Source organism: Protopterus annectens, chromosome 7.part0 (assembly GCF_019279795.1).
Source record: "Protopterus annectens isolate FY-2018-M chromosome 7.part0, PAN1.0, whole genome shotgun sequence".
Taxonomy (NCBI): domain Eukaryota; kingdom Metazoa; phylum Chordata; order Ceratodontiformes; family Protopteridae; genus Protopterus; species Protopterus annectens.
In genome coordinates, this window is record NC_056739.1 from 1,735,184,915 (window position 1) to 1,735,212,759 (window position 27,845).

At 44.5% G+C, this 27,845-nt stretch overlaps 1 protein-coding gene across 2 annotated transcripts in view; it reads left to right on the forward strand.

Annotated features, from left to right (window-relative positions):
• The window catches only part of UNC45A (unc-45 myosin chaperone A), a 1,636,854-nt gene that overhangs the window by 973,862 nt on the left and 635,147 nt on the right, over positions 1-27,845 (forward strand). For both annotated transcript variants that reach the window (XM_044078271.1, XM_044078272.1), the window contains one exon: positions 20,485-20,626. In XM_044078271.1, coding sequence (XP_043934206.1) covers positions 20,485-20,626 — 142 coding nt within the window. The remainder of the gene's footprint in view (positions 1-20,484; positions 20,627-27,845) is intronic.

Genomic DNA, 27,845 nt, shown 5'->3' on the forward strand with positions numbered 1-27,845 from the left:
TTCCTAGTTGATGTTGTTGGTGTGCCATTAGTATGTGTTCCGCAGGTCACCCATTTGTTCCGCAGTATGGAAGCGAGTGATCCCCATTCTCTTGCTGGCAGATTGAGTGCTGTGTACGCCGGTATTCGCACGGCGGTCTGACTTTGTATGTGGAGTCTCTACTGTAGTCCCTATCTGTATTCCCTGTGTTTTGCCTTACTACAGCTGTGTGATTCCACCAGGTTTGCAGTTATGGGTGCCATCTTGGCCGTACATTTGTCCATCCATGGGAACTGCCTAATGGACACTGGTATAGGGCTGTACACATTTCACAGCTGCATTTAGCATTCTCCGGTGGATGATTTGCATTATTAGTGCGGAGTAACGCATATGCCATACCCACATCCCTCACACGGGGCGGGACAACGGATCATCTGCCAATCAACACCGAGACCCATTTCTGCATACCCACGATCCCATGGCTGCAACCCTCGACAGTACCCGTTGCACATTCTCCATGTGTGCGGGAATGGGATGTGGACGCACTTCTATGGACTCGACAATCTGGGGATTTCTGTGCATATGACCTCATGGACAGTTGTCATCAACCTTGAACACGCTGGTGGTGCATATATGTAGCTGTGCCGTAGTCATGGCTGTCACTTCATCTGGGTCTCCCGATCGCAGCAGGTTGACATTGCATATGGATAAATTTTTGGGTCCTACAATGGACACCAATGTGCATATGTAAAGTGTAGAACTTATTGGACTGTGTCCATCTGGCCAGTGGGTTTGACTGCTGCTGTATGTTCAGCAATCACGGATGTCTGTTTGAGTACCCATATTATGTAGTGCTACGTAAACCGGGTTTTCCGCCACTGAACCCAAATGGTGTAATTCCAATGATGCTGGCTAACAATTGCTTTAACTAATCTGCAGATATCCCATTGGGACATTCCCGCCTCTGTATTGTCAAATTAACACGACCAAAACATGTAGATCCTATTAATTCATTGAACGATGTTCTTTATATGTGGGTACGCCATAGCTTAACCATCCTATAACCTTCCTAGTTGACGTTGTTGGTGTGCCATTAGTATGTGTTCCGCAGGTCGCCCATTTGTTCCGCGGTATGGAAGCGAGTGATCCCCATTCTCTTGCTGGCAGATTGAGTGTTGTGTACGCCGGTATTCGCACGGCGGTCTGGCTTTGTATGTGGAGTCTCTACTGTAGTCCCTATCTGTATTCCCTGTGTTTTGCCTTACTACAGCTGTGTGATTCCACCAGGTTTGCAGTTATGGGTGCCATCTTGGCCGCACGTTTGTCCATCCATGGGAACTGCCTAATGGACACTGGTATAGGGCTGTACACATTTCACAGCTGCATTTAGCATTCTCCGGTGGATGATTTGCATTATTAGTGCGGAGTAACGCATATGCCATACCCACATCCCTCACACGGGGCGGGACAACGGATCATCTGCCAATCAACTCCGAGACCCATTTCTGCATACCCACGATCCCATGGCTGCAACCCTCGACAGTACCCATTGCACATCCTCCATGTGTGCGGGAATGGGATGTGGACGCACATCTATGGACTCGACAATCTGGGGATTTCTGTGCATATGTCCTGCATTTCATGGACAGTTGTCATCAACCTTGAACACGCTGGTGGTGCATATATGTAGCTGTGCCGTAGTCACGGCTGTCACTTCATCTGGGTCTCTCGATCGCAGCCGGTTGACATTGCGTACGGATACATTTTTGGGGTCCTACAATGGACACCAATGTGCATATGTAAAGTGTAGAACATGTTGGACTGTGTCCATCTGGCCAGTGGTTTTGACCGCTGCTGTGTGTTCCCCAATCGCGGATGTGTGTTTGACTACCCATATTATGTTGTGCTACGAAACCCATGTTTTACTACGATTAACCCAAATGGTGTTAATGTAATGCTGCAGGTTGGCAACTGCTTTAAGTAATCCTCAGAAGGCCCAGTAGGACATATACGCCACTGTATTGTCAATATAACACAGCCAGAACATGTAGACCCTATTAATTCATTGAAGGATGTTCTTTATAAGCGGGAACGCCAGTGTTTAAACATCCTATGACCTTCCTAGTTGACGTTGTTGGTGTGCCATTGGTATGTGTTCCACTGGTCGCCCATTTGTTCCATGGTATGGCGAGTAATCCCCATGTTGTTGCTGGCAGATTGAGTGCTGTGTACGCGGTATTCAGGCGGTCTGGATTTCTATGGGGAGTGTCTACTGTAGTTGCCATCTGCATTTCCTGTGTTATACCTTACTGCAGCTGTGTAATTCCACCGGGATTGCAGGTATGGGTGCCATCCTGGTCGTAGGCTTGTCCATCCATGGGGATTGCCTACTGGACACTGTTATGGCCTGTACACATTCCACACCTGCATTTAGCATTATCCAGTGGATGCTTTGCATTATTAGTGGGGAGTAGGTCATGTGCTACACCCACATCCCTCCCACAGGGCGGGACAACGGATTATCTGCCAAACAACACCGAGCCCCATTTCTGCATACCCAAGATCCCATGGCTGCAACCCTCGACAGTACCCATTACACATCCTTCATGTGTGCGGGACTGGGATGTGGACGCACATGTATGGACACGTCGATCTCTGGATTTCTGTTCATATGTCCTGCATTTCATGGACACCTGTCATCAACCTTAAACACGCTGGTGGTGCATATGTCTAACTGTGCCGTAGTCACGGCTATCGCATCATCTGGTGGACGGTAACGGCTGGATGGAATTCTGTTAGGATAAATTTTTGGGTCCTACAATGGACACCAATGTGCATATGTAAAGTTAGATGTTGCTGGACTGTGTCCAACTGGCCAGTGGTTTTGACTGCTACTGTATGTTCCCCAATCACGGATGTCTGTTTGACTACCCATTCTACGTGGTGCTACGTAAACCAGGTGTTTTAGAACTGTGAACAAATGGTGTACATCCAAAGATGCAGGTTAGCAACTGCTTTAAATAAACCTCAGACGTCCCAATAGGAAATATCCGTCACTGTATTTTCAGCATAACACCACCAGAACATGTTGATCCCCTATGTATTCATTGAAGCCTGTTTTCTTTATAGGTGGGAACGCCATAGTTTACATATCCTAGTTGACGTTGTTGGTGTGCCATTAGTATGTGTTCCACAGGTCGCCCATCTGTTCCGCAGTATGGTAGCGAGTGCTCCCCATTTTGTTGCTGGCAGATTGAGTGCTGTGTATGCCGGTGTTCGCACGGCGGTCCAACTTTGTATGGGGAATGTCAGCTGTAGTCCCTATGTGTATTTCCTGTGTTATGTCTTACTGCGGCTGTGTAATTCCACCGGGTTTGCAGTTATGGGTGCCATCTTAGTCGTACGCTTGTCCATCCATGAGAATTGCCTACTGGACACTGGTATAGGGCTGTACACATTTCACACCTGCATTTAGCATTCTCTGGTGGATGATTTGCATTATTAGTGGGGAGTAAGGCAGGTGCTACGCCCACATCCCTCCCACGGGGCGGGACAACGGATTATCTGCCAAACAACACCGAGCCCTGTTTCTACATACCCAGGATCCCTTGGCTGCAACACTCGACAGTACCCATTACACATCCTTCATGTGTGCGGGACTGGGATGTGGACGCACTTCTATGGACTCGGACCTCTGGGGATTTCTGTGCATATGTGCTGCATTTCATGGACAGTTGTCATCAACATTGAACACGCTGGTGGTGCTTATGTCTAGCTGTGCCGTGGTCACGACTGTCGCTTCTCCTGGTTGGACGATGAATGCTGGCAGGTATTCCGTACGGGACAATTTTTGGGTCCTACAATGGACACCAATGTGCATATGTAAAGTGTAGAGCTTGTCGGACTGTGTCCATGTGGCCAGTGGTTTTGACTGCTGCTGTATGTTCACCAGCCGCGGATGTCTGCTTGACTACCCATAGTGTGTAGTGCTACGGAAACCAGGTTTTCCAAAACCGGAACCAAATGGTGTACATCCAATGTTGCAGGTCAACAACCGCTTTAATTAATCCCCAGAGGTCCCAGTAGGGAAGTATCGCCACTTTATTGTCGGAATGACACCACCATACCAGGTAAATCACGAGCACTTTGGCCCGGTCTTACCGGCCATTTGCAAGTGTAATTAGCAGACACGTGTCAATACATGTATAATAATACATATTGTAATACCGACGTTAATCTGTGTTATTTGGAAAATGGCTTCTGCTATTGACATACGTTGCTGTGGGTGTTGCCGGTTACCATACACATGGCTTTCTCAAAGGCCGAATTCACAATTCTGAACACTACTGTGGTCTCCTTAAGGACCCTGAGCCAGTGGTCAACATTACTCAAGCCACTGCATCACTTACATATGCCTTCTACCGGTACCTACAGGACTGCATGGATCAGGCATTCCCTTACCCAACTGTGGTTCATTGTACCAATGCCAAGCATCCAGTGTGGTGTACCCCAGCCATACACAAGCTGTACAACGAGAGGAGGTGGCTACTACAAGGCAGAGCAGACACCTTGTGAGGTTTGACACCCTTGCTCATTATATGTGAAGAGCTACAGGCTGTCATGACATAGTCCGGGGCAGGTTCCACAGATACATCTCCAAGGACTCGGCAGACAATCATACAGCCTTCATTTGCTATGCTGGACACCTGGGAGGTAACTCACACATATGCTCTGACTGGGTTCACAATGATGTGGAGTTTACTGAACATACACACATTGCCAACATACTGGCTGACAGGTTCGGTGAAGACATCTCCACCCCCCCCCACATGGAGAGATGTCTGTACCAGCGGTTTGTGGTCCCTGAATGTTCTGTAACGCACGGGTGGGACATGCTCTCTCCAGGGTAGTGAACACAGCATCCATGGGACCAGCTGGTGTCCCGACTGTGTACTCCGCGATCTCATTGAGGAATTAGACCCACAGTTAGGACAGCTGTTTATTCTTAGCCTCACCTCGGGTAACGTACCCAAGTTGTGGCGCACGGTGACTGTAGTCCCACTTCACAGGGCCAGTGCCTCCACTGACCCTGGTTATTACTGTCCCATTACCATGAGAAGACTTATCTGCAAAGACATGGGGAGGGATCATACTGCGGCCCGTAGATGACGACATAGGGGGACCTGCATACTTTGCATCCAACCCAGTTTGGCTTGGTCAGGGGCGGTTCATGCGTTTAAATCCTGGTTGACGTTTTAGGGACAGTCACCGAGGCCATTGATGGGGGTCATGCAGTCCGTACAGCCTACCTCGACCTGGCAAAGGCCTTCAACACAATACCCCCCTCGGGTATCATTGATAAACCCATCGGCTTGGATGTGAACACGTACATCGCAGGATGGGTTGCAAACTGGCTAGGTGACCACGACCCACGGTCATAGTTGCTGGCAGCATGTCGGACTTACTGCCTGTCACAGGCGGTGTCCCACGGGGCTCTGCCCTGGGTCCACTCTTTTTCTACATCTACATTTCCACAGTACAAGCACACACAGGGGTGTTATGGCTGACATTGTTTGTAGATGACTGCGAACCGGGTGCCATAGTGGGACGGACATCTGACACAGATATCCTTCAAAGGGGCCTCCCAGATATGGATATCTGCTGTCAGGGACATGGCCTACAGCTAAATGCCAGGTAATGCATATTCATACCCGTCGGGAAGAACGAGGTCAACCCTGTCCGGCATGTGGGTGGCAGTCCACTGAGCACGGGGGGAATTACCAGGGATCTGGGGACCCAGGTTGTCGGTCACCATTCGTTCGACACACACGTTGCTATCGTGGTTCGGTAGAACTTCTACATTGCCCACCTGATCATGCAGGGATTCACATCTAGATCAGGGTAGGTCATCGTCTCCTTGTACTCATTACGTGTTACACCTATGATTGAGTACATTGCCCCATTCGGAGGGTATCTGACCCGACACCTACAGCAGCTGGGAAGGCCCCATAGGTTAATCGTCAGACAGATGCAGGGTGTCAGGGATTTGTGTTATGCTGCCCCACTGTAAGGACTCCTGCTCCATTCAGTCACATACCTCTTGTTCGGTGTTGACCTGTGCCTGTCATACGAGGCCATGTCGACCCATATTTGATGACTATGCTTCACCTACTGGATCTACATACCTCGGAACCACAAGGGCAGGTGACGTGAACCTTGACACGGTCATTAATAGGATGTGTTGGAGTGACACATACATCACCCAGACACTCACTATGCTGTGGATCTACATCACAGTACATGTGAGGCAGAGAACCTTGCTAGCCTTGTTCGAGGGGGATCTTGTCCGTTGGATGGGGGATTGCAGATATACCCCAGGGATTACATCATTGTCACTGCTTGACAGAGGTACAGCAATATAATAGGCATTTTATCTCTGGACCGGAGGGTTGGCAAAGGAATCCTAACTATGGCCTAGGGTTATGGCTGCCCTTGGGTAGATAGCCTACCCTGTACCTATGGACCTATGTTCATAGTTTGTCCCATTCACACTTGTCTATCCCCTATCCTCTTTCTCATGTGTATATTTCTGTGGCACGTGATTGAACTCTGTATTACCTGCAGGTATGCTGTCTACAGTGCACATACGTCACGGTTGATTACAGTGTATCTGTGTACCTACCTCTGTGATACTGAGGACTACCACACATCCTTCACAGCATTACATGCATATGTCCATTCTATTATTCTTTGGCCTACGGGGGGGTGTTAAGGCAACGGTTACATGTGTCCCTGTTTGTGCGCGCGTCATGGTGGTCTTTGACCAGCCTCCGTTGCTGTCGTGGGATGGACGGTAGTGTTGGTGTGTGTTTGGCATGTGTTTTCACTGCCGGTACATCTGTGGGAGGTGGGGTTGGCACATGTTCCTCTCTGCAGGGGGCCCCATCCTGGACTTTTGTGTCATGCATCTACACTTTGCACGTGCCATATATCCTGTGCTATTCCCACAGTCGTGTATGCCTTCATGCATTACTACTGCGTGTTACTGGCTGTTTGTATGTGGTACACATGGCTATTATGGTGGATGGCTTGGCCTATTCCCATGCTATGACATACCCATCCATCCGGGCATATGCATGTTATTCTGTCCTTTGCGTTGGCCGTGGGTGTTTGGCCGTCCGGCAACGCTACTCTCAACATGTGATGTCCCACCTTCCCCTTCTGTGCCTGTGGCACCCTGTTAGGGCGTCCTGTTTGGTAGGCAGATGTTCCGCTATATGTGTTGTGTTTGACATGTCTGCATAGCTAATCATCGGTACGGTGGTTGAACATACCGCCTTGTCCAGATGTGTACAGTTATGTGCACCGTGGCATGTGCACGCCTATGGGGTTTCGACAGGTCCATACCACATGCGGGATGTACACATTCTGCCGACACATTCACATGCAGCCATTTGGATATCTGTACCTGAGGTGGGTTGTTAACATGTGGGGTACATATTTACCCACGTGGCACTGCCTAAGACAATACTTCTTACCACATTTCAGATATGCCCATTGTGTGTAGGTGTGTAGCTGCGCAAGGCTGCTAGCTGGGTTGGGTGCACGGTCGTACATGGGTGCGGGATACATGCTATGATGGGGCTATTGTGTATTACATTTGCATGCATGAGTTCTGCTTCTGGATATTACGCTTAGACATATGCCGTCCTATGTGTATGCGAAGAGCACGTTGCTGGGTGTGGTACATGTTGCTATGCACATGTTTGCCTGTGTTTAGGGTATCTTGTTTCCTTCTTGTTGTTATGTGTACTCTCACTACTGCTGGTGACCATGCCCATGTCGCTACTTCTATGTCGGTGCGGCGCTGACATGCTGCGGTACACCTTCACTGGGTATGCCCACTGACAGTGCATTGCGGACGGACGGTATTACGCGTATCCTTTGTTCCTTGGACGGGTACACTTAGGGCTTCGTGGGTTGATGTTTGGTTCTCCGTTTTGTTGGGACGGGTACTATGTTGCATAGTCTGCGTACGTTTCATTCTCCACGGGCCCTGGCTGGTGCGGTTACTATTACGGGCGGCCTGTGGAAGTCAGCACTTTAGGTTGCTCATCGCCTGCCGGCTTGGCCACGCCTCTGGACGCATCCTACTTGGGCTCGCTCACGTGCCCTACGCACGTGTCTGTGGTTGTGGCGCGCACTCATTACTATGCATATGGTGCTGCTACGCCGACTATTCACTGCACCACCGGCGCAAGCCTTACACCGGCCTTGAGCCGAGCTTCATGAATCCCGGGGCTTGTGTTTTTCCCAGGCTGAGACTGAAATGGGTCCAGTGGGATCTGTGCTCTTTCCCAGTTAACAAATTCAAAATAAAATAATCCGGAACATGTATCAGTAAAATAGATGTTTATTAAGTGGTTCCACATGGTAGATATTATAAGATAGCTAAGAGATGTGTATCCCTTTGTGCCTTAGTATAAAATAAGGTTTCTGTAAATGTGTTCATATCTGCAACCCACTTATAAAATGTGTTGATTAAGCAGTTATACTTTAGTATTAATGTCAAAGATCAGCTGAGAAATCTGTGTACAGCAAAAACAGAAATTAACTGTGCCTTTTACTCACAGTTCATGATATAGCTGTGGTAGAGCTGAGGCCAAATTAGAACACCAGGTTAAGTAAATAAATATTAGAACCCGTCATAATGTTTTTTTTTAAGTAGTCTGTGTCTCTGACAAAAACACAAAGGAGTTTATAAAAAAAGAGTAGTGAAGTATGTTAAAAAATGTAGAGTACAAATAGCTATGCTACAGGAGAGACACCTGGAAAGAACTGAACATGTGAATTTGTTAAAGAAAGGTTTTCAGGATGGTTATTCAGCAGAATATTTGGGGAAAAGAGGATTGCTTATATTAATTTACAAGAGGAGCTCAGCTCCAGTAGTGATAGAAGAGGGGGAAAAAAGATAATAATGGAAGATGCATATTACTAAGGGGCTACTGGCTAGGGCAGAGGTTTACGCTGACATGCAGTTACATACCCCCTAAAACTGCTGTAATGGAGCTTAAGAAAAGTCTGGGAGAAATAATCAGCTTTCAGTGAGGAATATTACTTGTAGGTGGAGACTGGAATTTAGTTTGGAGTAGTGAGGATGTGTCTGGGGGGCCTAGAATGGAAACTATAACAAAGCAGGGTAGATTTTTGAAGAAATGTATGAAACTGTTAGTCATGGAAGATGTGAATTCAGTACTAGGAGTTCAGAGTGAATTTACATATTACTTACTGAGATACAAACAGTGGGCTAGGCTAGGTAGGTTTTGTATCTCACAGGAACATGTGCATGTAATTGAAGGTCTTGAATCACACCCAGTAACTATTTCAGTTCATGCAACCATAATTAAAATAAATATGCAAGGTTGTTTGTAATTCGGCTTTTTCCCGGTAAGGGGTCGCCACAGCGGAACTCCGGTCCACTAATGATTGGCAGTAGATTTTTACGAAACACCGAGGTGCCAGCTCGACACTCAACCTTCAATGAAGGCACGCCCATTTACGCAAGCATGTCTTTCGAACTCTACCCAACCGCGGGGAGGACATGCAGACCAAAATAAATATGCAAGGTAATAAAATAAAAATGAGACACTGTCTCTTTCCCACCTATCGGTTGAAAAGAGAGGAATTTAAGGAATGGGTTGTGGAATTAATTCAGGAGCTACTAGAGAAGATAATTATCTTTTGAAAACATAGCTAAGGAGTTTGATAAAATTAAAGTGGAGTTTAAAACTAGGTTGGAAATGAAAGGGAGATACGACTAAACAGTAACAAGAATTATTTAGAGGGATTGACAAATGTTAAAGTATTGCAAAATAGGAGGAATCTCTCAGAACAAGAAAAGGAGCAACTGCAGAATGCTAAACAGAAATAAGGGATTACCTTGATAATATGCACAAGTGGGTACTGTTAAGCAACTGATGTTAGGTAGTCCAATCTCACCTTCATTTTTACATATGGGTTTGGAGCTTATCCTCGGCTCTGACTCAGCCAATTTACAAGCTCAAAGACTTCTGGTTGGCTCGTGGCTAAGCAAGTATCCCATGGTGCACCAGTGCAATCCCCAGATCGCGTTTGCCGCGTCGAGTTCGGATGTGCTTCTCTTGGCTCTGGCTAAGTCATTTTGAAATCTTTTCATTCATAAGTGGATATTGCATATCTGGTGTTATTTAGTGTGATTATATTATAGGCCTTTGCCTAATTTGTCCTTGTGGACTTGTTTGACCTTAGTAGTTTATTATCCTGTGTGCCATTTACTTAGGCGCTGTTGCGCTTTTTTGCCTAGATCGTTATTTTTGGCATTTTTTTCTCCACTCTTAATCAACAGGGGCTCCTGTTGATTTATTTGTACTGCTTGGACCTTTTTTTTGGTCTCTGTTGATTGTTAACTTGTTGTCTTTGGCGGGGATCTGCTAAAGTCATATTTATAGGATTGCTGTTGCAAATTTTTTCCTGTGTGATTGAACCTGTGTGTGTCTGTGTTATATACTTGGTCTGTTTGAGTTAGAAGACCTAGTTTTCGGTTACACCGGGCTAGGCCCACTTAACTTAGAGAACCTAGTCCTCGTGTAACTCTTCTGCAGGGCTAGGCCTGTTTTAGTTAGAGGACCTAGTCCTCATTTATTCTCTCTTTTCCTATCTCTCCTCTGGTTTTGTGTGTGTGTTTGCAATGTCTAAGGATAGCAAGGAGCATAAACCCTCTGGTTTCAAAAAATGCATGAAATGCTCCCAGAAAATGTCATTAACGGATGGCCACAGTAGCTGTGTCTACTGCTTGGGAGAGCCATCCATTTGCAGGAATCATGCTTGTTCTGTCATGCTTTCTCTCCTAGGGTGTTGCAGGAGAGAAAGAACAAGCTGATAGTCAGGGGTCTTCTGAAACCAACCTTTGAGGAAGCCTTATCTAGTTTGTCAGCTTCTTCTTCCAAGTCTACAAAAATCTAGATCAGAATCCAAATCGAAATCTACTAAAAGGCCTTCCCCAGCACCGGCTGGTATCTCGGAGCCGCCTTCCAAATGACCAAAATCTGCCTCCTCGACACCTCAGTCTTCGGAGCCGAAGGAGAGCACCATGGTATCAGAGTCGGTCACAGGTGCTTTGGTGCCGACCTCTGGACCTTTGGAAATAGCAGCTGACTCTACTGCTCGGAGCCAGTCTGTAGAATCCATTCCAGTCTCCTGCTAATCAAGATCCCCTACTTTATCTTCCAGATCTTCCAGGAGCCTTTCGGAAGAAGATCTGGAGGGGGTAGTACTGAGACTCCTGAAGTCGTCTGCCTTGCCTAAATTTTTATTGGCTCCGACCCAGTTTTGCCCTTGTCTACTATTCCTTCTCCTAGCCCTGTTGGCCTTTTGGAGCCAGAGTGCTTGTTACCAGCAGAGGAACCCTGTGTTCCGGCCCCCCTTGCTGCTGCATTGGAGCCGAGTTCGGCTCCGACATGCTCGGCTCCGTCCGTCGTGTCCAGGGACCAAAGCTCTTCTGTCGGCGCCGATGGGGAGGGTTTGAATCGATCTTCTTCGGTTATGAGCCTTCCTCTCGGTGCTTCCGCCAGGGTGAGCTCTGATCCTGCATCTATCTCGGAGCCGATGGCTCTGGCTCTGGCACCAACCTTTGCCTTTTTGGAGCAGGGGAGGTCCTCAGAGCCAGAGAGATTGGCTTTTGGGGTGATGAGGAGCATGCTGTCTCAATCTACAGCCCCTGCCAGTGGTACAAGCACTCTTTCCCCCAGGGCACCCACTTCAGTCTCAGCACCTACTGTCTCTGGAGATAGCAGAGACCCGCAGCCTCAGGAGGCACCGACTGGTGGTTCCCACTCTTCCGAGGCCTCCCCAGAATGTCCCTTCGAGGACCCCCCCCCAGAAGAGGGTATGCAAGAGGAAGCATATCGACTCCCAGGATGAGTCTTTGACATCGGACACTGACCTCGAGGAGTTGGAAGGGTCCCCCAAGTCATCCTCTGATGCCTCCTTTGTGGACATCCTGGAGACCCTTAAGCAGAGGTGTGACTGGCCCACTGTCACCTTTTCTGATGAGGAGTCGGTGTACCTGAAGACTTTCGTGTCTCAACCCTCTGCCTCTTGGGTGTCTCTGCCTTTCGACGAACTAATGGACCTGGTTATTCGGAAGGTGTGGGATACTCCTGATGCCGTGGAGCCAGTCCCCAAGAGACCAAATAAGTTTCTGTCTGCCCCTCCTGAGTTCTTGTCTAAGGGTGTTCCCATAGATGCCATGGTGGTGGCGGCGGTGGCCATGAAGAAGGAGTTGATGGAGACTTCTTCCTCTGTTCATCTGCCAAACAAGGAGTCTCGACAGATGGACAGATTTGGAAAGCATGTATTTAGTTCAGCGACATTTACACTTCGATCTCTGAACTATCTTACTCGCTTCTCGAGGTTGCAGAGGGATTTCCTCAAGGAGTTAGGAGATTCCATACAGGGTGATTGTCCTGAGGGGGTCCCTGATAGGATCTCTGCTCAGTTGTTCACTCTAAATTCTGTAGTTAACTCCTCCATGCGGCTGATGGAGCGAACAGAGCAGCGGGTTCGGGAGTTGCCCTTTGGCTCCATTCCTGGATGTGCCTGTGTAATTTTGCGGAGCCATTCAAGTCCACCTTCACCAACACCCCGTTTGATGGTTCCTCTTTGTTTGGTCCCAAATTGATAGAAACACTTACTCTGTGTGAGCAGGAAGGAAAGACTCTCTCTGCAATGGGAGTCCATTTTACTGTTCCCTTTTGACCATACCCCAAAGGTCAAAGGGGAGGTAAAATGTGGTTCAAAAAGTCCCAGAGGGTCTTTCCGGACACACAGAGTGAATCCTCCTTCAGAGACCGAGGAGGAGGAATTGGTAGATGTCGCCCTAGAGGCAGGGGTGGTCCGCAATCCCAGCAAGGCCATGATTCCTTTAGTGGGCGGCCTTATCAGCGCTCCTGATGTGGGGCCCAACTGCGTTTCTCTGGGGCCATTCGGGGGTCACATCAAGTGGGTACAAAGAGTTGTTTCCAGAGGCTATATCATACCCTTTTCCCTTCCACCATTTGTTCCCAAAAAGATCCCAGATGTTCCACCCAATCACAGGGATCAGGCAACTGTGGAGATCAACAAGTTGCTCTTAGAGAGTCATCCAGCCCATCCCAGCATACCAGACAGGATCCAGAACTTACTCCAGGTTCTTTTTAGTCCCAAAACGAACCAGAGACTGGAGGCCAATTTTGGACCTCAGCAGATTAAACAAATCCATGAAGAAGGACAAGTTTCAGATGGTCATACTGCAGTCTATACTCCCATTGTTAGGGAAAGACTGTTGGATGTGCTCTCTGGATCTCCAAGACGCCTACTACCATATAAAAATGGACAAGGCGTCAAGGAGATATCTGCGCTTCCAGCTGGGATCCAGTCATTATCAGTTTCGTGCTCTGCCCTTTGGTCTCACCACAGTCCCCAGGGTGTTCACCAAATGCATGGCAGTAGTGACAGCTCACTTGAGACATCAGGGATTCCAGGTGTTTCCGTATTTGGACAACTGGTTCCTGACCACCCCCACCAGGCATCTATTCATCCAAAACAGGGACGCCACCATTCAACTTTGTGCTCAACTAGGGATCTCTATAAACTGGGAAAAATCTGCATTACTGCCTTCACAATCTGTGATTTTTATAGGCGCAGAGGTAGACACAGTGAATATGACAGTTCGTCTCCCCACCGAAAGAGTACAAAACCTCATCTCACAAGTTCAGCGTATTCTTCCACTTCGGAAAGTCAAAGCAAAATGGATTCTTCAACTTCTCGGTACAGTGGCCTCAACCATTCTGTTAATACCTTTAGCCAGGTTGCATATGAGAATCCTCCAATGGCTCCTGTCTTCTCAGTGGTCATTCCAATATCTACCACTGAATCACCCTGTCCTGTTGACAGAATCATGCCAAAAGGTCCTTCTTTGGTGGATAACTCCCAACCACTTGTTCTCGGGAGCTCCCTTCATTCCTGTCCATCCCATTGCCACTGTGACCATGGTTGCCTCCCAGGTCGGGTGGGGGGGGGGCATTATCTTGGCAGGACTGTACACGGCACATGGCAGCAACATGAGGCTCATCTGCATATCAATGTTCTGGAGATGAGGGCGGTGCTTCTGGTGTTACAAGCAATTCAGGACCTTCTTCCTCCAGGGACGATTGCGATACAATCGGACAACATGTTGGTTGTGTGGTATATCAACAAACAAGGCAGTGCCAGATCTTACCCACTCGGGAATGGGCAGTTTCTTCCCAGCGCTTTCTGGTGGCAACGCACATTCTTGGGTCAACCAATGTGATAGCCGACAAGCTATGCCAGGCAATCTTACTGCCTCACTAGTGGTCTCTGAAACGGGAAATAGTGGAACAGATTTTCCGGAGATGGGGACAGCCTTGCTGCGACCTTTTTGCCAGCCCAGTAAATGTCAAGTGCAGCAGCTATTTTTCCCCGATTCCCCTTCCGGGGGAAGCACCCAGAGATGCTCTGGTCCACGGCACTTCTGTATGCCTTTCCTCCATTCCCTCTTATCCCCAAAGTTGTTCAGCAAGCTAGTCATCTGGGAAGCAAGTTGATCCTAATTGCCCCTTACTGGTCTCGTCAGGTCTGATTCCCCTTCCTCTTGCCTCTTCTCCTGGAGGATCCTTGGATTCTGGACCCAATTCCAGATCTATTGACCCACATGTTGGGTTCACTACACCCCGCTCTCCACACCCTCAAATTGAGAGCATGGCTGCTCCAGTTCCATCTCCAGTCAGGCTTCATGATGTTTCTTCCTCAGTGTCACACATTCTCTTACCCTCGCATAAACCCTCAACCAGAAGGCTGTATGACAGTAAATGTAAGAGGTTTTCTATTTGGGCACGGAAAATGCACATAGATCCTTACACCGCTCCTATTCCCATGATTCTGGAATTCCTTTTGGAACTTTTTCAGCAGGGATCTGCCGTGGCCACCACCAAAGTACAGTTGGCACCAAATTCTCATTTTTATTTTGGGTCTCATAAGCTATGCAAGACTTTCTTGAGAGGGGCCACCATTACAAGAATCTGTGGCTTCTTGGGACTTAAATTTTGTGTTGTCCAAGTTGACATCCTCTCCCTTTGAACCTTTTCACTCATCTTCTTTAAAATATTTGTCTTGGAAGACTGTGTTTTTAGTAGCCATTACGTCAGCCAGACATGTATCTGAGCTACAAGCCCTGTCTATTAAGCCACCTTATTTAATCTTTCATAAAGACAGGGTATCTTTACGTACCAATCCTTTGTTCCCAAAGTTTGTTCTAATGCCACCTTAAATCAGTCCATTGAGCTTCCAGTTTTCTTTCCCAATCGCTGTAATGCAGCTGAATATCTTTTCCACCAGCTGGACGTTCATAGACAGCTACGTTTTTATTTGCAATGGACCAAAGAATTTCGGAAGTCAGACCAGTTATTCATTCATTTCTTTTTCCGACTCCAGATTGGGCTTACTAGTTTCTAAGGTGACATTGTCTAACTGGATTTCTAGTTGCATAGCCTTCATCTACAATTCAGTGGGCAGACCTTTACCCCACAGGACCAAGGCTCATTCTACCAGGTCTCTGTCTTCCTCTGCAGCCTTTGAAGCCAGGGTACCACTTGATCATATTTGTGCAGCAGCTACGTGGGCTACTCCTCACACCGTTATTACACATTATAAGTTAAATTTGGCATCCAAGGGTAGAGCATCCTTTGGCTCTACGGTGTTCAGGAGTATTTTCCACTGAGCCACCCAAGAATAAGGCGCTAGGGGTGCTGTCCCATATGTAAAAATGAAGGTGAGATTGGACTACCTAACATAAAGAAGTTATGTACTCACCATAATGTTCCATGTTGGTAGTCCATCTCACCCTTCATTTTTACCAACCCGCCCTCCTGCCCCCACCCTGGAAGATCTGGAAATAATAATTTGATTGTCTTGCTTGGTGATCCTTTAGTATTGGTTTGTTGGCTAGGGTGTTTTCTGTTTCTGTCGAGCAGCAAACAAGATCTGGGGATTGCACTGGTGCACCATGGGATACCTGCTTAGCCACGAGCCAACCAGAAGTCTTCAAGCTTGTAAATTGGCCAGGTCGTTGCCGAGGATCGGCTCCGAACTCATATGTAAAAATGAAGGGTGAGATGGACTAACAACATGGAACATTATGGTGAGTACATAACTTCTTTTTTTTTTTTTGATGATAATTCTAGAGCACAAAAACTTTTTGCACAACAACTCAGGCAACAGAAAATAGAAAGGGCAGTCACCAAGCTTAGGGAGCCTATAACAAGGAAGATAAGACACCCTGTAGAAGTATTAGAAATATTTCAGAAATTTTATGAAAATTTGCATAAAGCAGAGAAATATGGAAATCAAGAAAAGGTACAAATGGAAGTGTTTATGGAAGAATTAAATATGTCAAAGTTAAAGGTAGATGAGGCTCAATTACTAACAGAGTAGGAAGGGATGAGGTAAAAATGGCTATGTATAACCAATCTACAGGAAAGTCCCCAGGAATAGATGGTATTCCTGTGGAAGTTTGGAAGTTAGCAGGGAAAACTGATAAAGATCTGAAAGGTTTTGGTTAACAGTATTTTAAGAGGAGGAGTACCAGAATCCTGGAAGAAGGCGGTGGTAATGGTAATACCTAAAGAGGGAAAAGATCCATCAGATCCAGCTTCATACAGGCCCATTTCAATATAAAACCATGACTGTAAAGTGTTTATGTCTATATTGGCGAAAAAAATGGCAAAAGTGACACCAAAATTGATAGATATGGATCAGTGTGGTTTTGTGGAGGGGAGGCAAACATTTGACAATATTAACAGAACATTGATGATCCAGAGGGATGCAGAATGTAAGAAATAACCTCTACTATTAGTGGGTCTTGATGTAGAGAAAGGATTTGACAAAGTAGACTGGGACTTCATGAGCAGGGCAATGGAAGCATTTGCTTTCCCGGATACAATTATATGGTTGATTAAAAGAATATATGAGGGATCGAAGGCGCGAATTAAAGTGGGTGGGGTCCTCTCTGATAATTTCTGCTTGAGTAGAAGAAATAGATAGGGTTGTCCGCTTGCCCTTTTGTTGTTTGCATTGTATTTAGAACCATTGGCAAAGAAAATAAGGAACTCAAAAATTCAAGGATATAATTGGTATGGTAGTCAGGAAAAGCTGGCTTTATTTGCAGATTATATTATTTTATATACGACAGAACCAGAAAGGGACATTACAGTGTTGTGGAACATTTTAAGACCATTTCAAACCTTCTTGGGATGCAAAATTAATGAAGCTAAAAACAAAGACAATAGCGGTAAATTTTGTACCCACACTTGAATTGGTCCAACAATATCCATGTTTATGGGTTCATGATAAAATTAAGTATTTAGGAGTATGGATTAGAAATGACTCTGTGGTGGCAGCTAAGGATATATGGGAAGAGTCTAAATAGAAGATAATACAAAAATTGAGAAACTGGAAGTTTTGTTATATGGCTATGGATACTAAGATACAAGCCATTAAAATGTTTTTAGTCCCTTTAGTCTTAAAACATGGGCCAGGCATACTTTTATCAACTGGAGAAAAAGTTGTGGATAGCAATTAAAAAAGAGTTGAAGGATTTTGTCTGGGAAGGGAAGACAGCAAGGGTCAAGTGGGATAAGCTGATTCTACCAATATAGCAAGGTGGACTAGGATTACCTAATTTGAGGGGGTATTTTAAAACAATGCAGTTAAGGCTCTTGTACATAGCACAAGCAGAAAACTATAACTCAAAGTGGAAAGGAATGATGCTGACACAGGGAGGAAGCTCAAGAAATAAGGAGAGATTTGGATTTTGGATGCAGACTCCTAAGGAGAACAACCAAAGTCATACAGAGTATTATATTCATAAAATAGCAGGGAGTATTCTAAGAACCAAACCAGCACAAGAGTGGAGAAAAGAGAATTTGCCGATAGGGATAACTGTGGCCAGGGATACAGATAATAGGCAAGAGGGAACTGGAATTTGTTGGAGAAAACTGGCAAAGGAACCAAGGTATTGGGAGCAAATAACTACAAAGGGAAAGGTAAAAGAATGGGAAGAGGCCGAGAATGTATTTGGCCTGCAGATTAGAGATTGCCTTCTCTAAGGATTGATATTAGAGTACAGGCAAAGAGAAAGAAATACAGGGGTCCTAAATGAAAGACCAGCACTGGTAGAGTTTTTAATAGAATCTAGAACAGAAGGTGCCATTAAAAAAGGAATAATTAGTAAAGCATATAAAATACTGCATGATAATTATTAGAATCAATCAGAGGAGCCTAGAAAGGATTGGGAAGAGAGACTGGATAAGCAATTCACAAAGGGACAATGGGGGAATATATGTATATCTCCCAAATATGCAACAAAGCCTAGAAGATTTAGGATCTCTGCCTGTAAGTGTTTACATAGGTATTTTTATACCCCAAGTAGACTCCAAGAATTTTTCCTCAGGTGGATACCAAATGTTGGAGGTGTGACGGGCAAGAAAGTGGTAGCTGGGAACATATTTTTTGGGAGTGTTGGTAGACTTTGGGGATTCCTTGCAGACTGCTCTGTCAGAGATGCTGGGCAAGCAGATTGGACTGACTGGGGGAAGTGATTTTTTTGAGTTATACTACAGAATCGGAATTGCCTAGACATAGTAAAGCCTTGCTGTGTCTAATTATGGTGGCTGCCAAAAAAGCAATTACTAGAAAATGGAACTCAAAATCTAAACCAACTTTACTAGAAGTAGTCAGTATAGTAACAGAGGTAAAACAACTGGAATTGGTTGGGACAGTATATGCAGAGCAGGAACGAGGTGTAAGAGGCAGGATTTGAATTAGCTATATAATGCTTAACTGACAATGACTGGCTGGTTTATAAGTGATATATACTGTTTACAACTACAGTTGTTTCAATGGTGTCTGTAATGTAAACTATTTGCAACTAAGTGGTATCATTTTGTATGTTTTTCATTTATATAAATGTAAGATTGCCTTTGTCATATGTGAAAATTTAATAAAGATGTTTGGAGAAAAAAATACAAAAGAGTTTGATTCCACAGACGAATCATTGAATGAATTAAAAATTTGGATCCCAATTAAGTCCTTGTTTTGAAAAGTAACAAAAATTCCTTACTTATTAACATCTTGTATGCCAGGCATAGTTTACCATGTAAGTATTTCTAAGTGATTGAGTATATAGAGTTACAAGTGTAGGTTTTAACCTCTTCCAGTCAAGTGTACCCTCAAGAAAGCCATCCCTGTTGCATGTACAGAACATGTATCAAATGATATGAAGTGCATTGGTACAGCAGAAACATTTTAAAAAGCATTAAAATCCTACCTATTTGAGGAAGCCAAATGCTTATGCTTTTGTGATACTGGTTAAGGAACAGAACCTAGCTGTTAACCCTTGTAGTTTTATAGCATTGTATACCTTTGTGGTTAAGTAACATTGTAAGTAACTAATCTCACTAAACTCATTTTCCTATGTATACTTTTCCTAACTAATGTATATATTTCCTTTTCATGTGTGCAGTGTTTTGTAGCATGATAATATTTCTGCGTGCTCTTAAATTGAAATGTAATTTGCTTTTATTGTATTCCTTAAAATCCTGTACCCAGGTCATGGCTGAAAAGGGTCATCTGACCTGCCCACTTACCAGGTCAACAAATTGAAATAAAAAATAAACCCATGAACAAGGAATTATATTCAATAAAGGGATGCTCATATGCTGCTAATGGCTTCTGCATAAAATTGACATTTGCAGAAACAATTAATAGAGGGACTGAGAAAAGTGACTTGTTGCATGAAATAAGGGTCACTGTAAAGTAATACATGATAGAGTAAAAGGCATGACCTCATTGCCCTCTATAGCCTGTCTGTATAATCTAGCATTTTGTCGTGCTTCATTGACATTTCAATTTGTTTGGCTTTATAGACCATATGTATGGCTTTGTCCCACAAGGTGAGGCATTTATCTCCTGGAGAGGAAAAGCATTATACCCCAGAATCCACCTAAGCCAGGTGGACCTGTACAAGATAGTTGTGTGGGTATATACATAACTAGGGAGTCAGCAGTTGACATCCCTCCTGTTATGGTGGATAACAGGGAAATCAGGAGATAAAAAGAAAAGGTTAAATTGCATCTGCTGCTCATAACTGTAATTGGTCAACTCTGCATGAACCATTATTTTTATATTTAATTCAGAAAATTTTTCAACAGAGCTATTAGATTAAGTTAGCATCCTCAGTTCTGCTCTGTCAGTACCACAAACACCAGAAATATATGGAGAACGGAACTTTTAATTCCAAATTAATTAAAAAAGTGAAGAAAATATTCTGACTGGAGCCTGTTTAATTTATAGTTACGGTTTCCTGTCATTTCCTTTTTTATAGTCTTTGTTTATCCTTTTTCTGATTTATAGGTGGATGTGTAATGAGATGATTCTATCAAGCACACGTCGCTGGGCAGTGGAAGGTCTGGCTTACCTAACTTTTGATGCAGATGTCAAAGAAGAGTTTGTAGAAGACAAAACGGCCATGGAGGCCCTGTTTGAGCTTGCAAAGGTAGCTGAATCAAAAAACAGATAAATAGAGACTGTTAAAAAGCTATCAGTTGTGAACAGAATGCAGATCTCAATAATTCACTTATTTTTGGTAGTACTGCGATGGAATGTACAGGGATAGAGACATTCATAATCGTGTGATAGATAATATTCTGTCCGGGTAACAAGTTAAACCCACGGAAGTATGGGTTCTGCAGTCCATTAATGACATCACTTTTGCCTTGATGAGTCACTTGCATACCTTTTAATGTCTTTGCTCAAGATTCAGGGACAAAGCCAAGAAATAATGCAGACAATGGCTCCAAATGAGGGACATTTTGTAAATGTTATGCTAATTCACTTAAAAAGCTAATAGAACAACAGGATTTGCGTCAGTATGCATTTTGTGAATAATAAAAAGCATGAAACTCTAATGTATGACACTGACTGACTAATCCTCAGTGAGTTACCAGAAAATTAAATGTTTTACAATGGACAAGGCAGAAATATTCCCTTAGCTATCAAGCAAAATATTTCCTTTGCAACCTTTGAAGCTGTTCTGGATGATTGGATGAGTGGTCACAATTTTTCACAGAAGATGTACAGAAAAAGTCTACTTAGTGGACCTTCTTAATATTCCACAGTATTGAGTGATGTAGTTGAGCTTTCTTAATGGTCCCTTTTCCATGTACTTGGTTGAAACCTATAAACTTTTTAATCAATGATGCAATTGCTGGTTGTGCATAATTATGTGCTGCAAAGCAGTCACATCACTGAAGGAGTCAATTTTTGATTTATAAGAATTGTCACTGCTTAGTCTGTTTCATCCCTTAAAATGATTGCATAATTTCTGTATTCATTTATAGGTTGATAGGTAAGAATTAGGCTAGCTGCCCTTGTGGGCCATTTTTAACCCTAGTCATTTTCCATTTTGTGCTCAAAATAACCTGTCCCATTTATAGGTTGGCCTTACCCATTCCATGGTGTATAATTATATATTACCCCTAATAAGAATAACTAGGAGTATATTATAGGTAATTTGAGGGGACCCATGCATGAGATAAAGCATTTAGAAGCTGCCTCTGTCCATTAGTAGTACAGGGGGCTGTCCTGGGGTAAATTATCTGTTTCCCATTCAAAGATCTAAGTTGCACTTGAATATGGACAGGGATGAACTTTGTTTTATGTGGAATGGGGGAGTCTGTTCCACAGCAGTGGTGTCCTCTGCGAGTTATACCTGTCCCTCCAAACCATTCTGTTGATGTTACAGAAGAGGTTTAGAACCCTAGGCAGAGTTTTCTGATGTCATTTGACTTGCTGATGTGCAGTCAGTGCATCAGTATTGAGTCAGAGGATGCCTTGTATGCCAGACACAGATAACCTTTTAGTGGTCTGTAGGGTACCAAGTGTAGTGACAGGGCTTTGAGTCAGTCCATTAGGACATGTTGTTTAGACCTTGTATCAGTTTAGTAATGTATCCCTGTGGGCATTTGGTTGTTGCTTGTCTCTGGACAGATACTTGGCAAAGAGGCATTATGTTCAATGATTGGCCTAATGAGGGCTGAGTAAAGGGGGACAGTGACATCTGTAGATCTAGACACAGTCCAGTATAGTAGGACTTTCTTAACACAATAGATACAGGTTGGTCAAACATTAGGTAAATGTCCACATAAATTCCCAAATCCCGAACAACTGAGTCAGCTCTTAGAGTCATATTGTCAGTGTGGAAGTTCCCAAAGGATACAACAATGCATTCTTTGGCATTTAGTTTCAGTCCATGATTTTGGCACCAGTTATTTATTTGTGACAAATCTTCCTGCAGGATGGCAAAGTCATTTGGGAATTCAGTGACTGCTCCTAGCTTGCAGTCATGTGTAAACTTAGTACTTCAGAGCCCTTTGGTATTGGCTTTTGCTTCAGAAAAGTCGATACCAAACAGGAGAGGTCCTAGCACTGGTGACTGGTCTCCTTGTCGAGGTAACTTCCCCTGTTTTGATTGTCTACATCCTATCTGTGACCCAGTTAGTAATTCAGCAGGTGACATAGGAGTTTATTCCCAGTTTATTTCGCTTTTCTACTATGACTGAGTGGGGAGTTGTGTCAAAAGCTTTGGCCAGGTTGAAATATGCAGTGTGTACCATTTTGCCTTCATCCATTGCTTTGGTGACTTTTCAAAAAAAAAAAAAAATCCACCAGGCTGAGTCAGCATGACCTGCTCTTGTTGAATCCAAACTGAGACAGGTCCAATGTTTGGAAGTTCCCTATGTCCTGTTTGGTTAATTCCATGATAAATCTTTCCATGGTTTTGCATATGAGGCTGGTCCATTTTCTGGGTCTTGTAATTGCTTCGGTCTGTGGAAGGTCCTCCCATGTGTAGGGGAATGACTGTAGCTGTTCTCATTTGCTTGGTAAAACAATGTATGAAGCTTGGAGATTGAACAATGTTATTAGGGGTGTAGGTAAATCATGCTTCATGCTATTTAAGATGCATCCAGGGATGTTATCAGGACTCATTGATGCTGTATTTTTAGCTTTTAGTAGCACTTTTAGGACTTGGTCTTGCATGATAGCTGGAGCCGAGCTAGTATCAAGTATATCTTGAAGGACAGATGGAGAAGAGAGGGGGGTAGAGTAGATTTGCTCTATCTTCAGCTTCAGTGTAGGTAACATCATTAACAATCAGCTTGGCAGATTGCTGTGTTGTGCTTTTGAGATGATAAACATAACTAAAAAATACCTTATGATTGTCTTTGACTTGGGTAGCTGTTTTAGATGCAGACTTTCGTGGATTTTAATAAGCTCTTGACTTGTTTGTTTATTTTGGTGACAAGGACGCTAACATTCTGGGAATTACACTTCTTATTTTTGGGAAAAATTATTTTCCTTGTATTAAAAGCTTGTTTATATTATGCTTCCACCATTTGGAATTGTTTATGAGGTTTTCCCTGCACTTGTTCCTGCAGGGTACAGCTGAATCTGTGCAGCTGTTTACATGCTGGTATAGTGTGGTGGTGTGCATTTCTGCATATTCAGTAGATTTGGTGGGGAACTAAAGCTTGCCAGTGTATCACTTAGGAATAGGTAGTTTATCTTGAAGAAATTTCTGAAGGTACATTGGATGAAAGGGATCTCTGGTTTAATCCAAACTGCTTTATGAACAGATCTAACAAGTGACGAAGATATCCAGGAGATGCTCCCATTTTAGTAAAGGCAAGATTCAAGATGTTATTCCCTCTAGTGGGTTCTGTGACTAATTGTTCCAGGACATTTGTATTACAAAGTCCAGCAATCTTTGTACTTCTGCACTAGTGGTGGTGTAGGTTTCCCTGTCTGTAGTTAGATAGTTTAGACCACCTAGGAAAATGGTATTGGGTCTAATAATGAGTGATTCTAGTTCCTATAGATAGGCATTGTGCCTTTCCTTTTCATACATGGAGTTCTGTAGCTAGCTGATACATGGTACAGGGCCTTTCTGATGGTTGGTTGTACGTAAAGAAGCTCTTGTGCATCATGTTGCTTTACCAGCCTTGATCAAGTCTCTTCTGGTGGTGGATTGAAACATCTCCACACTTTTTCCCCTCCTGCACAGTAGCTGGTCTAATTGTGTTAGGCATTATAGCCATGCGCAGCTGGAGAGCTGTTCACTATTTTAAACTGTCTCAGTCACTAAACAGATGGTAATGTCCTCTAGGTTCAGTAGAGCTTGGAGGGAGTGGAGTTTCTTATTTAGACTCCTAGCATTGATCAGTAACACCTTCATCTTTTCGTTTGCTTGTTTCATTATGTTGGTTAGTCAGGTTGGCTTTGCCTGAAAAAGGCAGTATGGAGGTGGACAATGTCTTTGCTAATAATCAAAACCCTAGAGGGGACAGATGCAAAAGATGGTAAAAGATTGCTTTAGATTTTGGCAACTTTTTGAGATAAAAATGTTAACTTAGTTTTCTTAGGGTTGAGTAGGAGGTTTGATTTTTTGAGCCAGGTTTCTAAACAGGAGAAAACTTTTTGGGTAATGTTTTGGAGCTTATTTGTTGTTGAGGCCACACATATTAATGTTTAGTCATCTGCGTACTGAATTAAAACTAGTATGGTGAGTGGAGGTGTGGAGGTCATTAATGAATATATTAAATAGGAGAGGACCCAGAAAAGAGCCCTGAGGGACACCTGTATTAACCGGTTAAGAATATGAATACGTTTGTTGCCTTCAAGATAGGTAACTAAGAAACCACAACAAGGAATATTGTGAAAGTCCTAATGAGAAGAGTCGAGCAAGCAGTTGCTGGTGCGAGACAATATCAAATGCCTTTGACAAGTCTAAGAACATGGTAGACAGAAGCAAACCATTGTTTCTATGTTGGTTTATTATATTGGGAAAATGTAGTAGTGCAGGAGTGGGGCTGTGTTGGGGCCTAAAGCCATGTTGTGCTTCTGAGAGCAGATTATTTGAGGTTAGGTATTGCATCAGCTGCATATAGATGCATTTCTAATATTTTGAAGAGGGTGGATAGAATTCTGTACATATGCTGCCTTTGTGCAGTGGTATGATGTGGGATGTTTTCCACAGTGATGGGATGTATCTTTCTGCTATGATAATTAGACCCTTAGTTCTGAGTTGACTGTCCGGGAACTGCCTTAATGCAAAGTCAAGTCCTTAACTATCTTGGCATACACTCTAGTGCATAGGAATGAAAACTGGGGTTTAGTAACGGCAGTATACCACTTATACAGCATTAATGCAGTACAACTATGTACTAGAATTGCTAATATAGGCTTAAGGACCTTAGCTAAAGCAGATACAGACTGTTAAAATGAATATATGATGTGAAGTTGTTAAATCTCGCCGTTTATTCTCACTGATGGGTTCGGAGCCGATCCTCGGCTCCGACACGGCCGTTAGCAAAGCTCAAGGTTTGCCAGTAGCTTGAGACCAAGCCCCTTCTCCCACAATGCACTGCAGGAATTACCTCAGATCTAGTTTGCTGCGGCAAGAGAGATCTCGGTGATCAAGTTAGCTCGGACCATTTTGATAAAACGCAAGTTTTAAAAAAACGTTTTTCTTCTCTTTTTGAGAGATTATTCATATTTAGTGTGTGTGTGTGTGTGTGTGTGTGTGTGTGTGTATGTATGTGTGTTTCTTGTAAACAATAATAATAGTTTAAAGTAGGTTAGATTGTAGTGATAGTGCCCTGTGTTGGCTTGTTTTTCTTAGTGTTGGGCCCTTTCTTAGCCCTATTTAGTTTAACAATTTTTACTTGTTCTTACTATATTGTTTAGTGTGGGCTTAGTTAGCCCTGTATTTAACCTTTACAGGTTAATTTTGTGGTGCGTCTGTTATAAAATGTTGGATGAGAGAGAAAAGTCTCACCCTAAATCAGGGTTTAAGAAATGTCCAGATTGTGGACAGAAAATGTCCGTCATGGACGGACATGTCCAATGTGTTTACTGTCTGGGGGCTAAACACCTCCAAGACTCCTGCAGTATTTACCACTCTTTTTCATCTAGGGTTCTCTTTGAGAGAAGGAGAAAACTCATAGATAGGGGGTTGCTGCAGCATACTTTTTCTGAGGCGTTGGGTAGCCAGGAAGGTGCCAGCACTTCTAAATCTTCAAAATCTTCTGATTCTAAACAATCCAAGAAGGTAAAGAGATCAGAAGGTACAGGGTCATCGGTTCCACAGTCCTCGGAACCGAGTGTCCCTTTGGTTCGGAGCCAGCTCCCTGTCTTGGAGCCAGTCTCTGAGGTTCCCTCATCTCCTCTGCTCCAGTCAGCACCATCAGTGCATTCCTCTAAGTCTTCGGTCAGCCTCTCTGATATGGACATGGATCGGCTAGTGCAGAAGCTTCTAAGGGCACAAGGACTTGTAAAATTGTTGTCGGCCCTGACCACTTCGTCGGAGCTGAAGACCATTGAACCGGATTTGACTACTACTCCTCCGAGCCGTACTGGACTCTTGGAGTCAAAGAAGCCCGAATCGATGCTTGTCGAACGTTTGGAACTGAGACCCGCACCAGTGTTATCGGTTCCATCTACTCGGATGTACTTGGCGCTGAACGAGGACGCTAGGAGCCAACACTCTCCTGTCAGGTCCGGGGAGGATAGTTGGACCGATTTGTCAGTGCCGACTCTTCCTCTCAGGGCTTCAGCTCGGATGAGCTCGGCTCCTACCTCGGGCTCGGAGCCCATGGATGTTCATCGTGCATACAGCTGCAGTCATTACAGATGGGTTATCCTGCCATCAGGCGGGTCCTCGGTCGGCCGAATTCCAAAGTCTAGGTCCGACGTCGGTTGTCGTCGCTTCTTCCCTGACGTCAGTGCGGCAGGGGTATAAAAGAGCCAGCCGACGCCGTTTTCCCCAGTCTTTCTTGCCGCGCGGTGCCCGAAGTAGAAGCAGTTCGCAAGTGCCGGTGGGCCAGCTCCTGAGATTTACGAAAGTATTTCAGCCGAAGTCTTCTTTAACGCTAAGTACCCCGTTGGGGAAACTTTTCTTGCCTCAGACCGATGTCAGACAAAGTTAATAATTGCATTTCTTGTGGGAAGCAAATACCGCATAAGGATTTCCACTCTTTCTATATACCTTGCTTAGGCCCAGACCACGACGTCTCGGCCTACCGTTTTTGTGCTAAATTCAACAAGCGCACTATTAAGCGCCGGGCGGAGTTTGCCCTTCATTATTTTGGCAAAAAATTTAATTATATCATGTCATCGGATACACCGACACCAGTTTTGAGCAAAAGATGCAAAGATAAGGACCGACATCTGAGGTCCGCACCGAGTACTGAGACCACGCTTAGGCCGACTACCGGCTCTCCGGTTCTCAGCGAGGCGCCTACGCAGCCCCTGAGTACCGATGAAACTACATTACCGGTGACTTCAGTACCTGAGGTCGCAGGCCCCTCGGTCTCCATTCCTACTGCAGATACCGACACCACTCTTGGCGGGGAAACTTAAAATTTAGTCAGGCCTGCCATTTCTGAAGGCGTCTGCAGGCCTTCCACCTTCTCTATTAAATCCTTCACTATATCTAAAGCAGCCATGAAAACTAAAAAACAGGGTCCTCTGACCTCTTCTCAAGGCCCCATGCCTAAAAAGCAGATGCTTAAAATGGCTGAGGATTTGATTACTCTCATCAGGGGTTCTCAACCCCCCTCTGACAAAAGACCCAGACTAGAGGAAGACTACCCTTCCTCAAACCAGGCTTCTATTACCTCAGAACACTCTGAGGACCAGGATTACGCCTATTCCCC